This window comes from Neohortaea acidophila, assembly GCF_010093505.1.
Source record: "Neohortaea acidophila strain CBS 113389 unplaced genomic scaffold BDY17scaffold_2, whole genome shotgun sequence".
Taxonomy (NCBI): domain Eukaryota; kingdom Fungi; phylum Ascomycota; class Dothideomycetes; order Mycosphaerellales; family Teratosphaeriaceae; genus Neohortaea; species Neohortaea acidophila.
In genome coordinates, this window is record NW_022985511.1 from 1,192,046 (window position 1) to 1,204,020 (window position 11,975).

Consider the following 11,975-nt stretch of genomic DNA (forward strand, 5'->3'; position numbering starts at 1 on the left):
GGCGGCGGTGATTCGCAAGGCGCGCGGCTACTGCCTGTCCCCATTCCCCTTCACCGGTGTCCGCAATGTAGGACAGTGCTCGTTCGCCCGGTCCTGTTTGACCGTGGCAGAGCATTCTCAATCATCTTTCCACTCACCCTTCGAAACCATGGCCACGACAACCAAGACGGCCCCCCGTCTTCCTCCCCGCCAACCAAGCAATGCCGCACCCTCCCCTTCCCACCCCGAAGACCCTCCTCCGCCCTACACCTCCTCAATGGCAGCGGCATCCGATCCCCGATCCTCCTCCATGCAATCTCTCCTCCCCACCGAATCCAACCGACACGACGGAACGCGGAGGAAACTGCTGTTGATCTTCATCCACGGCTTCATGGGCGACGAGAGCAGCTTCCGCTCCTTTCCCGCCCACGTTCACAACCTCCTCACAATCCTCCTCGCCGATACGCACGTCGTCTACACAAAGATCTACCCGCGCTATCGCTCGCGACGCAACATCATCTTCGCAAGAGACGATTTCAGTAAATGGCTGGAACCGCACGAAGGCGCCAGTGTCGATGTTGTGCTTCTAGGCCACAGCATGGGCGGGCTGTTGAGTGCAGAAGTGGTGCTGATGCCTTCCGCTCTTGAAAATGCTCCCCCCTTGAAGCACCGCGTCCTCGGCACCGTCAACTTCGACGTGCCGTTCTTGGGCATGCATCCGGGTGTGATCAAGAGTGGATTGGGCAGCATCTTCCACTCCGCCAATCTCGAAGATCAATGGTCTCCAGAGCTCGGCGCGTCGACCCCTCATGACGCTGGATCCATGTCGTCCGCCTCTTCTCTGAATCTTGGCCCTCCCGACCGTACCGATACCCTTTGGCACAAGCCTGATCCCAACTTCAATCAAGCGTTCAACAACGACGTCGTCCTGCCCGTGAGGAAAGGCTGGCGAAACGCACTGTATGTGAAGGTGGATCTCGAATGTTGAAACATAACACTGACGTCCAGCTCCAGCCACTTCGTCCACAAACACTCCTCCAACATCAACGAACTCACAAAAGCCACCAAGCAGCTCGTCACCTCCCACCTCGAATTCGGCGGTGCAATGGCCAACTACTCCGAGCTCAAGACACGGTATACCCGACTCAGAACACTAGACGAAACGAATGGTGTCCTGCGGAAATCCGTAACGAAGAGTGCACAACTTCCTGCTCGAGTCCGCTTTGTAAATTACTACACCGTAAGCACCGGCCGCGTAACAAAAGCCAAAACACCACAGCGGTCTCCCTCTCGCAGTCCAGATAGAGCGAAATCCCCCTCATCCACCCCTCACGACGATTCACGAAGCCAACAAAACCCCAACACCCTCTCCCGCTCAACAAGCACAGAACAAGTAGAAGACTGGCAAAGCGCCGCCGAATCCCTCACAATAGGCGAACCAAACACCACCACCACCAACAATCCTCAACCAGTCCTCGCAATCGCAGTCGAAGCACCCCTCCCCTCGCCCCCACCCCCTCTAAACATCTCCTACATCCAAGACCCCACCACCCGCAAACTCGTGACGGAAGAGCACGAGCGCGCGGTAAAAGCGTACGAAGAAGCCCTCCAAGTGCGGCAGAGTCAACGGCAAGAAGAGGGCGAGACATCAGCGGCGCGCCTAACGCCCACACCATCATCCACCTCCCTCACACCAACACCCACCACATCCGAACCCCAACCAAAGAAACCGCCCCGCGAACGCACCTTTTGCGCCCTCCCGCCCAAAAGCGCCAATAACACCCTCGACGCAACGTGGGTGCGCATCTTCATGGAGAATGTGGATGAAGTGGGCGCGCATTGCGGCTTGTTCTTTGTGGATGAGCGGTATGAGCGGTTGGTGGGGGATGTGGCGGAGAGGGTGGAGGGTTGGGTTAAAGAGGGGGGTCATGTGGGGATGGATTTGCATGGGGGCGAGCGGTGGGGGGAGAGTTTGGATTAATACCCTTTGTTGATTGGTTGGATGTGATGAGAGGAGTGGGTGGGGAGGTTATTAGACAAGTAGTCTTCATTATAGATTCTCCCAGAGCGGGTAGCTCGAGGAGGAATTCATCAACTATTTGTTATCGGTATGGTATGGTATCGGTTCGTTGTTCTCATTACGATCGTGACCCCAGGATCATCTTCATCTCTTACTTCCTCCACTCCCTTCATTAATCCTCAAGATCATACCGAACACCCTCTACCAACCCGACGACGCAGCGCTCCAAGCACTCCACGTCGGGGCGCTCTCAGTTGATGCGGCCCACGGCGTGGTCTCTGGCGTCGACGCGGTCCACGGTGCTGACTCGGTGGACGCAGCGCTCTCAGTCGAAGCGCTTGAGACGGGGGCGCTCCAGACGGTCGAGGTGCTGTACGATGACGCGCTGGACATCATCGAGCTCGAGGTGGTGTTGCTGGAGCCCGAGGAGGAGGTGTCGAGGGGCGAGCTAAGGTAGAGCTTGCGCGAGGAGGTGCCGACGTAGACGGTCTTGGGATAATCGTTGATGACCCTGGAGAGACAACGTTAGTATGGGAGAGGCCTAGTACAGGATTTGGGGAGTCTTACCAGTTCTGAGTGTCAATGTCCCAATTGCTCAAGTCACGCCGGGTAATGTCGGCGGAAAAGGTGACGGTCGCGCCAGGGGAGATGGTGATTCTGTCAAACCCGCGCAGCACCACCTTGGCATTGTAGTCCGACGGCCCGCCCAAGCTGATGTACAGCTGCGCCACCTCGTCGCCCACGACGCTGCCGGTGTTGGTGATGTCGGCGGTGACGGTGAAGATGACATCGTAGAGCTGCTGATTGCCGCCCGGGGCGACGTTGCTGCCGGCGCCGAGGTAGGGCTGGGCGCTGCTGTCGTAGCCGCCGGCGGGGAAGGTGTAGTCGATGCCGTACATCGGATCGCCGCTGCTGGCGTTGAGGCTCGTGGAGTTGAGGAAGGGATAGATGTACACGGGAACGCGGTCGAAGCCTTCAGGCACGAGGTAGTCGGAGGTGTCATTGCTGACGGTGCCGTACGTGGGTGCGGCCGGGGTGTTGCCAGTGGTGGGAACGTACGGCGTAATGCCATGCGATTGGACCTGCAGGTTGGAGTACGAGAAGGTGGTGTAGGAGAGACCGAAGCCAAACTCGTAGATGGGCGTCTCGTTGCGGCGATCGAAGCCGCGGTAGTCGGTGAAGATGCCGGCGTCAAAGTCGAGCTGCGGCGCGGCATCACCCTCGTTTGGCATGTAGAGCAGGTCGGTGCCGTAGGAGGCCCGCGTCTTGCCCCAGGTGAAGGGCGTCTTGCCGCCCGGGTTCACCTTGCCGTAGAGGATGTCGGTGATTGAGTTGCCTGACTCTTGACCGGGAAGGCCAGCCCAGAGGATGGCGGTGACGTTCGGGTGGTCGTAGAAGGAATCCACGAGCACCGGCCCGACGGTATGCATGACCACGATCGTGTTGTTGCAGTAGTCTGCCACCGTCTTGATCAAATGGTTTCCAGCATTCCACAGCGTGAGGTTGTTACGATCACCCTCGTTGTGGTCGACAGTGATGTAGCCTTCACCCGAATCCGAGTTCGCAAACACAATGCAAGCTCCGCCGACGCCCGGCTGGCCAACGCGGTTCGCCAATGCCTGCATCTGGTTGAATGCGGCGGAGGAGGTGACACTTTCAAAGTTTCCGTTGTTCGCACGCACCTCAGCCTTGATGGCTTCTTGCGGGGTGATGAGGTAGGGGAAGTTGGCGGTTCCGGAACCCCAGCCCATGGCCAGGGTACCATTGTCGCAGCCGCGATCGCCGCAACCGTTTGGTCCCCACCCGTTCTCGCCGGCGTCCTCTCCGAAGACAGTGGTCAGTCGCTCGTTGCCGGTCAGAGGGAGAGCACCGTTGTTCTTCAGCAAGACGGTGCCTGCAGCCGCGAGGGCTCGGATGCCCTGGGCATGGTTTCCCTGGACGTCAACGTGGTAATTGATCTGGGTCACATCCTTGTTCGCGTACCAATGGTAAGGACCATAGGTATCGGTAGTCCTGGCGAGGGTTAGCGGGGGTGGTTGTATCAGGGTTCAAAATCAAGATGCTCACCATGCGGAGAAGTTAGGTGCATCAGGGACCATGTTGTTGGGACGATCGACGTAGTAGTAGCCGGCCATGATGCGAACGCACATGTCGTCCAGCCTCCATTGCGGAACGGTGCCGTTCAAGACGGCAATGGTCAGGTTTGCTCCCCAGTATGCGGTTCCGGAGTCGAAAGACTCATCACCGGGCATGGTCATGTCAAGACCTGCGAGGGCGGAGCTGACACCTGAGTGCTGGGCACTCCAATCACTCATGACGAAACTGTACAGGCGGCGGAGGTTAGCATGGCTCCTTTGATAGTATGGTGATGAAGACGTACCCTTGAAAGCCCAATTCATTCTTCAGCAGATGGTTCAGTGTGTATGAGTTCTGGCAAGCATAGGAGTTGTTGATTTGGTTGTAGGAGCACATGATGGACGCAGTTCCCGCGCGGATAGCGTCGGCAAAAGGCCACAGGTACATCTCGTGCATGGTGCGGTCGTCAACGTTGGAGCTGTATCCCGGGAGCTCGACGCCGTCGAATTCACCCGGCTCGCGGAAATGCTCTTGCTCATTACCGATGAAATGCTTCGTGCACGCCATGATACCTGACCTCATTAGCGGGGATCAATCACGCGCTTCAAAAGAGGCCACGCTTACCTGCATCCTGCATGCCTTGGACGGTGGCCATGACGGCCTGACCAGCAAGATAGGGATCGTCGGAGAAGCCCTCCCAGTTCCGGCCGCCTTCAGGAGCGCGGCCCAGTGGGCCCACCACCGGTCCGAGCTGGACATCGACGCCCTTGTCTCGATGCTCCGAGCCCATGTCGAAGCCGCGTTGATAGATCAGCTGACGGTCCCATGTAGCAGCGGTCGTCACACCAGCCGAAAAGGCAGAGTTGAAGTCGGTATCACGCACACCCAGCGGAGAATCTTCCATGCACATGGAGTTGAAGGCAAGACGGGGAATGGCGCCGTTGTTGCCCACGCACTTGTCGCCCTCCCAGCCCACGCCGGTAGTCAGGTTGACCTTTTCGGTGAGAGTAAGCTGGGAAACGAAAGCAATGGCCTTTTCGTACGCCTCCGCCCAATCGCCGAGACCCGTGCCCCATGGGCTGGGATAGCTGGGTGGGGAAGTCTGGTTGGTCTTTGCGCCGGCTACAGCATAGGGAACGCTGGCACCAGGGTAGACGACATTGGGAAACGGCACGGCAGCTCGGCCGTTGGGGAAGCCATTGCCAGTGTGGTTCTTGACTGCGGCTTGCGAGAATGGGAGTGAGGCGGAGGCCGCCAATGCACCCCAGAGAAGATGCATGGTGGAGGTAGTTGCCGTTCACGCGGCAAAGAGAGGGAGAAGACGTAGGTGGAGGGGAGTCAATGAAGAGGTGTGGTTGGAAAGGAAGCAAACGGCGGACGGGCAGCTCCAAACATACATATGCCGCCGGTGGTAACCCCACCGTGTCAATGCGGAGGAGGCGGACACTGTGGATGCAGAAGAAAATTCGATGCCCGTCACATGGTGGCACATGCACTCATTGGCCCCGCCAACGCTCGGAGCTCCGATGAGCAGTCGTTCCTGCCTTGCCACCGTCATCTGGTGGGTTTGCCCGCGCCCACCCTTGCACCTTTCCCCAGATCTTGGCGGGTTTAGGCAGGGATCGGCAGCGGCGCCCGCCACGAACTTTTCAGGTGACGTCCGGCGTCCCTGCGGCGTCGCTGGAAAAGGTGGATCTGCGTCGAGTCTCCACTTCCCGGCCACGCTCGCGGCAGATAATTCTCCATTTACTCCTTCCCCATCGGGCACTTCTGCCTTCAAACCCCGCTCGCCCACGCGGAAAAGGCTCCTCAGCTGCACAGCGTCGTATAGCGACATCGCAGCGCTAGCCCGCCCACCGACATACTTGCATGCAGCGTGAACCCTTCTTCTTACCAAACAGCTATCGCGAGGGCGGGGTCTGATGCGGTCGTACCGGCGGGCTGGGTGGCGGTTGGTGCTACTCCAACCTTTCGCCGCCTCTTCCGTCGCTGATCGACCCCAGATGCGCCGACATACGCCCGCCCAGGGTGACATCGTGAGCTGACATTGCATCTGACCATGAGCCCACCTGGCCCCGCTATGCTATTGAAGAATGACAGAAGGTCGCCTCTTGGACGGCATGGCCGGCAACGCGTGGGGTGGATGAGAAATCATCTCCCGAGGCTGTCAATGGATGGAGTTCGGTAGGGCCTGTTCGCCGACAGGTATAGCTGGGTTGTCAACTGATGTGATGCAAGATCTCTTCACGCAGAGGTAATAACGGCCGCTGCGCGGCCGCTGCGCGGGTTACTACATTGATTTAGATGCTGTGCTGGGTGAATCTAGGCCTCCGCTCCTGACTGAGTCAGCCACATGTTAGCTTACATGGCTTCGCTTCGAGTTCAAATGATCCGTGCGATAGGAAGTGATCCAGATTCCGGAGTGTACCGGCGTGATTGCGGCTAGCGACCTTCTCCTTGGAGGAGGCCGATGCCTAAGGGGTTCATGAAGATTCCAACGAGTCCTGTACTTCCACCTCCGTCAAAGTCGTAGCCTGCGCTGCTTACGAAAGGCACCGGCCATTACGTTTCTCGTGCATACACAACGCATTCCAATATGTCAGCAACAGCGGCTGACCGCGATCCCTGGGTCTCTGAACGCCTCACGTATCGCGCGCTGGAGGAAGAGGACCAGGCATTCATCCTCGACAAACTCCTCGTCGATGCAGGTACACGGCTGAATTTGCTCCCCTCGCTACCCGTGCCCCCGGGGAAGAAGCAGGGTAAGAAGCTGTGGGAACACTTCAACAATAACACCCTCATGACGGCCATCGTATGCAAACCACTTCCCGGAGCTGCGACTTCTTCATTCGACGAAAAACAGCGGCCTACGCCCATTGGCGTCGTCTGTCTTCTCAGCAGCGCTGAACGTGAGAACGCGCACCATCATCGCGCCACGTTGGGGATCATCATTGCGCCAGACTACCAGTCCCAAGGCTACGGCTCCGAGGCTATCAACTGGGCGCTGGACTTTGGCTTCATCTATGCCAATCTCCATCGCATCGGTCTCAACGTGTGGAGTTACAACGAGAGAGCGATGCGATTGTATGAGAGCTTGGGCTTTGTCCATGAAGGCCGACAGCGGGATTTTGGGTGGATGGGCGGTAGGTACCAGGACCAGATAACTATAAGCATGCTGGAAGACGAGTGGCGGCAGCGCAGGGAGACGAATTCGGGGATCGTCCACAGGTAGATTTGCCCTAGATCTCTTTTTTTATTTCGAGCCAGTGCCATCTCCTGGGACGATCATGATCCCAGCAACCGCAGACTTTCGCTCGATAGATGTTCGATGTTTCCCATGGAAGACAGACGCCGAGCCAAGCGTGCGTGTGGAGTGGCCTGCCGCGTTGTCGGCAGATGCATTTTCCGCCAGTACCAATGATCGCCACGCATCTTTCCTGATTTCACGTTGATCGCTACACCTCGCCATTTCCACTGATTCATGGCATCAAACCGTTCTGGATCCAATCAAATATCATTACATTGATCTAATCGATTCAATATGCCCGCCCTCCCCAAGAGCTGCGATGTCCTCGTCGTCGGCGGAGGCAACGCAGGCTTCTCCGCCGCCCTCTCAGCCGCCGAAAGCGGCGCGCGCGACGTCGTAATCATCGACAAATGCCCCGAAGACTGGGCCGGAGGCAACTCATATTTCACCGCCGGCGCAATGCGCACAGCGCACGCCGGGCTCGAGGATTTACTACCCGTCGTCAACAATGTCGACGCCGATCTCGCCGGCAAGATTGATCTGGAGCCGTACACGAAGGAGGCCTTTCGAGCGGATATGGATCGGGTGTGTCTTGGTAGATCGGATCCGGCGTTGAGCAAGATTCTGATCGATGAGTCGAATTCTGCTGTTAAGTGGTTGGCGAAGCATGGCGTGCGGTATCAATTGTCGTTCAATCGACAGGCCTTCCTGGTCGACGGACGATATAAATTCTGGGGCGGACTCGCGCTGAAGACGCAAGACGGCGGGAAGGGACTGATCGAAGACCACAGACGAGCAGCAGAGCGACTCGGAATCAAAGTCTTCTTCTCCACCGCCGCGACTGCACTTCACAAAGACGCAAACTCCGGCGCCATCACTTCCGTCGATGTCGAATCCAACGGCGCGCGAGCATCCATTCGATCCAAGGCAGTCATACTGGCCGCTGGAGGCTTCGAAGCCAATCCTCGTATGCGATCTCAATACCTCGGACCAGGCTGGGACCTCGCCTACGTCCGCGGCACACCGTACAACACCGGCGACTGCCTCGAACTCGCCCTCCGCGACGTTTCCGCCAAACAAGCCGGGCACTGGTCAGGCTGCCACTGCACATGCTGGGATGCGAATGCGCCCCCGGATACTGGAGATCGACAGGTGTCAAACGAGTTCACCAAATCCGGCTACCCGCTCGGCGTCATGATCAACTCCGCTGGCGAGCGTTTCGTTGACGAGGGCATCGATTACCGGAATTATACGTATGCCATCTTTGGCAGGCAGATCCTCGCGCAGCCCGGCGGCGTCGCTTTTCAGGTTTGGGACTCGCGGACTATTCCCTGGCTACGACCGGAGGAGTACCGTGATGAAGTTGTGAAGAAGATCCAGGGAGACAGCATCGAGGAGCTTGCCGACAATTGCGTCAAAAACGGCTTGCAGAATAAGGCGAAGTTCATCGAGACGTTGAAGGCTTACAACAAAGCGACACACGCACATCTCAAAGAGAATCCCGACCAGAAATGGGACCCGGCGGTGAAAGACGGTGTATCAACGCAATCATCAACGGAGCAACTGGCCCTGCCGAAATCAAATTGGGCTCTACCAATTGACAAGCCGCCTTTCTTGGCGGTCAAAGTCACGGGCGGCGTGACCTTCACATTCGGAGGTCTGGCTGTTAACCCTCAGACGACTGCCGTCATTTCTGCCACCACGCAGAGAGAAATTCCGGGTCTGTTCTGCGTTGGGGAGATGCTCGGAGGTTTATTCTATGGCAACTATCCCGGTGGGAGCGGTTTGACGTCTGGAGCTGTTTTCGGAAGGCGGGCTGGATTGGCTGCGGCGAAGCTGGCTCTTGGTTCGGATGTACAGGCACGATTGTGATGGAGGTTCATTGCTGGCTGCAGAAATTATACGACTAAAGGGCGAACGACGATCGCTATGTCGTTGCATCGCCGCATTCAGCCCGCACAGCAAGAACGCGCAGAACCCATATCCACGACCGCCCTGCTTCAACTCTGCACTCCAGCCTTGATCACCAATTTCGCCGGCAGCTTCACCTCCTCAGCATTCTCCCCCGGTCTCCTCGGGAGTAGCGGCTCCGCAACCCTCTCCCACATCCCCCACTGGCCCAGAACAGACTTGATATTCGGATGCGAGTAATCCGGCTGCTGCTTGAAAATCACCTCATCCATAGCCAACTCCATCGTCTGCCCAGTCAACTTGTCGTCCGCAATAATCGCATCAAAAGCCGTCAAAACCGTCGACATGGGCGTCGTCTGCTCGGGAGTATGGAATTCGCTGGACATAGGCTCGGGCATGAGATTGGTGTGCACGAGCATGGGGTTAAGAGAGTTGATAGTAATCTTGTCCTTCAGATAGACGGGTGCACAAGAGCGCACGAGGCCCACGATTCCGTGCTTGCTTGCTGAGTAGAGCGGGATTGCGTGGCTAGGGTAGAGACCTAGGACACTCGACGTTATTACTATTCCCCCGCCTTTGGTGTTGTTCTTTTCGCTGAAGAAATGGCGGGCTAGATGTACGCCTTGGATTACGGCGTTCAGATTCACGTCCAAGACTCGTAGGTCCACGGGATGTGGTAGAGATGTGCGCTCGTCGATGGCGAAGTCTTTGTACATGCTGTCCGTATCGCCTTCCCCAATTCGCAGAGTCAGCCACACGTAGAGCACAAATGAGCAAATCAAAGCAAAAACGCACCAATGCCCGCATTCAAAAACACCAAATCCAACCGGTTCCCACCCCACTCAAAAGCCTGCAAAAACGCCCGGCTCTGCTGCGCGTAGTCCGTCACATCGGCGTGCAGGCCGAGGCAGTTGTGCGGGCTGATTCTCGCCGCTTCCTGCGCTGCTCGCGCGGCATCGATGTCGACGATGGCGACTCGCCAGCCGTATTGGTTGATGAGGTGTTCGGCGACGGCGAGGCCGATGCCGGAGCCGCCGCCGGTTATGAGGGCGACTGGGGCGTTCATTGTGGGTTATCCTAGTTTGATGAGGGATTGACAAGGGTGAAGGTGAAAAGGATGTGGTGGGCAAGTGAGGTGGATGAGACTTTCAGAATTCGCCAGCCGTTTCGAGTGAGCGAACGCGGAGACGTGGACACAGTGCTCGTCAGAGTAACTCCAATTAAATCCACAATGGCATATCTATCTGTAGCATATCTATCCTTCTCTCCCAAGTAGCAAGTCTAAACACGCAACTCACGTCGAAGACAAGCCCGGCGTCTCCGCAATGCGCAACACATACTTGACCGCCCTCGCCTCACCGTTCCTCAACTTCGTCAACGCCTCCTGGATCCCGTTCAAACCACCGGGAATTACCACATGCGGCTGAGGAACAAACCACCCAGCCTCCAATCCCTTCGCCAAAAGCCGAGAATACACCAGCCCGAAATCCTGCAGATCGGAATGCACATCCATGACATTGCTATAATCGCGTCGAAGCGCCTCAGGCAGTTCCATAGGCTGCAAATGCTGCGGCAAGACGAGCACAAGCAGGCCCTTTTGCATGTCAATCACGTTGCAGAGGATGCGAGTGCTTTCCTCAGACGTCGTGGCGTCGAACACGTGCTCGAGAGGCCTCCCGTGCAGAGCAGCGCGGATGCCGTTCGCCACGGCCTCTTCGCCGTCTCGGTAGTCGAGAACCACGTCGCCTTTGGAGGGGTCGATGAATTTCTCGACGTGCTCTCGCGAGCGGCCGGCGGTGAGGATGAGTGGGTGGATGTTGCTTCGCTGGGCGAATTGCACTGCGTACGAGCCGACGGCGGATGATGCGCCGTAGATGACGAGTGGGATTTTGTCATCGTCTGACCGCGGCAGCCATGGCGGAGAGAGGTTGAGGCGAGCGTAGAGGGCGACGGCCGCCGTGAGCGCTGCGAGGGGAAGCGCGGCCGCCTCTATATGTCGCCGTCAGTCAACGAAGACGCAGCGATTGGACTAGGGGAGAAACGGACCTTCGAAGGAAATCTTCTTTGGCAGATGAAAAGTGGTGTACGCCGGGGCCAAGGCGAACTCTGCGTAACTGCCTCCTCGAGTGCGCAATGGGTGGAGTGCAGCGACTCGATCACCACGTTTGAATTCCACTACCTCCTCTCCGACGCTGTGGATGATTCCGGCAATGTCATCGCCCTGATTCAACGAATCGCCCGTCCATTCTGGGCCCTTCCTGAGAAATGAGAAGGTGATAGTCAGTCTGTGATGTCTGCAAGTGCGACGTGTCATTGACGGAACTCACCAGTCTTTGGGATTGGTTCCAGTCACGACCACTTTGATCAGCACTTCGTTTGAATTGGGGAGAGGAACGGGCGAGTCGACGATTTCGACCTTTGTGCCCGGATGGACGATAGCCTCCTTCATGACTGGCCAGATCAGGAGCTCATAGACAACACCGCTTGCCTTTGCGCATCAAAGCCGCAGTGACGGTGCAGGACTAGTTGACAGCAGTGACGGGGGCCACGACATATCTTCTGCGCGCAGCCTTTGAGATTACAAACCATCCGTCGATCTTATAAGTTTCCTGCTGGCAGCCAAGTCGGGGAACTTGACACCGATCGTCCCTCACGCTGCCCGCTGCCGATTGGTCTCGCTTCGTGCGGGCTTTGTTCCGAACGACACCACTTTGGACAACTCGGCTGTCTTTGACCCTATTA

At 57.5% G+C, this 11,975-nt stretch overlaps 6 protein-coding genes across 6 annotated transcripts; 3 read left to right on the forward strand and 3 right to left on the reverse strand.

The window, feature by feature from the left end:
- Positions 1–256: 256 nt before the first annotated feature.
- BDY17DRAFT_245271 (uncharacterized protein) lies at positions 257–1,960 on the forward strand (the record flags this gene model as incomplete). The annotated part of the gene is made up of 2 exons (XM_033730615.1): positions 257–939; positions 994–1,960. The coding sequence occupies 2 exons, from the start codon at positions 257–259 to the stop codon at positions 1,958–1,960; spliced, it is 1,650 nt and encodes a 549-aa protein (XP_033593041.1).
- A 240-nt stretch (positions 1,961–2,200) lies between these two features.
- Positions 2,201–5,354, reverse strand: BDY17DRAFT_246635 (putative beta-glucosidase; the record flags this gene model as incomplete). The annotated part of the gene is made up of 5 exons (XM_033730741.1): positions 2,201–2,510; positions 2,567–4,012; positions 4,067–4,321; positions 4,380–4,647; positions 4,700–5,354. 5 exons carry the CDS (start codon positions 5,352–5,354, stop codon positions 2,201–2,203), a joined length of 2,934 nt encoding a protein of 977 aa, XP_033593042.1.
- Positions 5,355–6,424: 1,070 nt separating this feature from the next.
- On the forward strand, positions 6,425–7,462 carry BDY17DRAFT_79724 (acyl-CoA N-acyltransferase). Its single transcript, XM_033738716.1, has one exon. It carries the CDS (start codon positions 6,672–6,674, stop codon positions 7,305–7,307), a length of 636 nt encoding a protein of 211 aa, XP_033593043.1. The 5' UTR covers positions 6,425–6,671; the 3' UTR covers positions 7,308–7,462.
- On the forward strand, positions 7,402–9,194 carry BDY17DRAFT_343363 (tricarballylate dehydrogenase; the record flags this gene model as incomplete). Its single annotated transcript, XM_033738039.1, has 1 exon — positions 7,402–9,194. Exon 1 carries the CDS (start codon positions 7,617–7,619, stop codon positions 9,192–9,194), a length of 1,578 nt encoding a protein of 525 aa, XP_033593044.1. The 5' UTR covers positions 7,402–7,616.
- Positions 9,195–9,258: 64 nt separating this feature from the next.
- BDY17DRAFT_79737 (uncharacterized protein) lies at positions 9,259–10,413 on the reverse strand. The gene is made up of 2 exons (XM_033738717.1): positions 10,029–10,413; positions 9,259–9,963 (listed from the first exon to the last, which is right to left on the reverse strand). Exons 1-2 carry the CDS (start codon positions 10,297–10,299, stop codon positions 9,323–9,325), a joined length of 912 nt encoding a protein of 303 aa, XP_033593045.1. The 5' UTR covers positions 10,300–10,413; the 3' UTR covers positions 9,259–9,322.
- A 17-nt stretch (positions 10,414–10,430) lies between these two features.
- BDY17DRAFT_291575 (chaperonin 10-like protein) lies at positions 10,431–11,850 on the reverse strand. Its single transcript, XM_033732679.1, has 3 exons — positions 11,561–11,850; positions 11,280–11,491; positions 10,431–11,222 (listed from the first exon to the last, which is right to left on the reverse strand). The coding sequence occupies exons 1-3, from the start codon at positions 11,680–11,682 to the stop codon at positions 10,528–10,530; spliced, it is 1,029 nt and encodes a 342-aa protein (XP_033593046.1). The 5' UTR covers positions 11,683–11,850; the 3' UTR covers positions 10,431–10,527.
- Positions 11,851–11,975: the final 125 nt, after the last annotated feature.

Bases quoted from the DNA above. Each gene is read 5' to 3' on its own strand.
- BDY17DRAFT_79724 (XM_033738716.1), top strand. From the start codon at position 6,672: ATGTCAGCAACAGCGGCTGACCGCGATCCCTGGGTCTCTGAACGCCTC.
- BDY17DRAFT_79737 (XM_033738717.1), bottom strand. From the start codon at position 10,299: ATGAACGCCCCAGTCGCCCTCATAACCGGCGGCGGCTCCGGCATCGGC. The intron at 9,964-10,028 runs GTGCGTTTTTGC...GAATTGGGGAAG, and splicing joins GTTTTTGAATGCGGGCATTG to GCGATACGGACAGCATGTAC.
- BDY17DRAFT_291575 (XM_033732679.1), bottom strand. From the start codon at position 11,682: ATGAAGGAGGCTATCGTCCATCCGGGCACAAAGGTCGAAATCGTCGAC. The intron at 11,492-11,560 runs GTGAGTTCCGTC...CTCATTTCTCAG, and splicing joins GGAACCAATCCCAAAGACTG to GAAGGGCCCAGAATGGACGG. The intron at 11,223-11,279 runs GTCCGTTTCTCC...GGCGACATATAG, and splicing joins AAAGAAGATTTCCTTCGAAG to AGGCGGCCGCGCTTCCCCTC.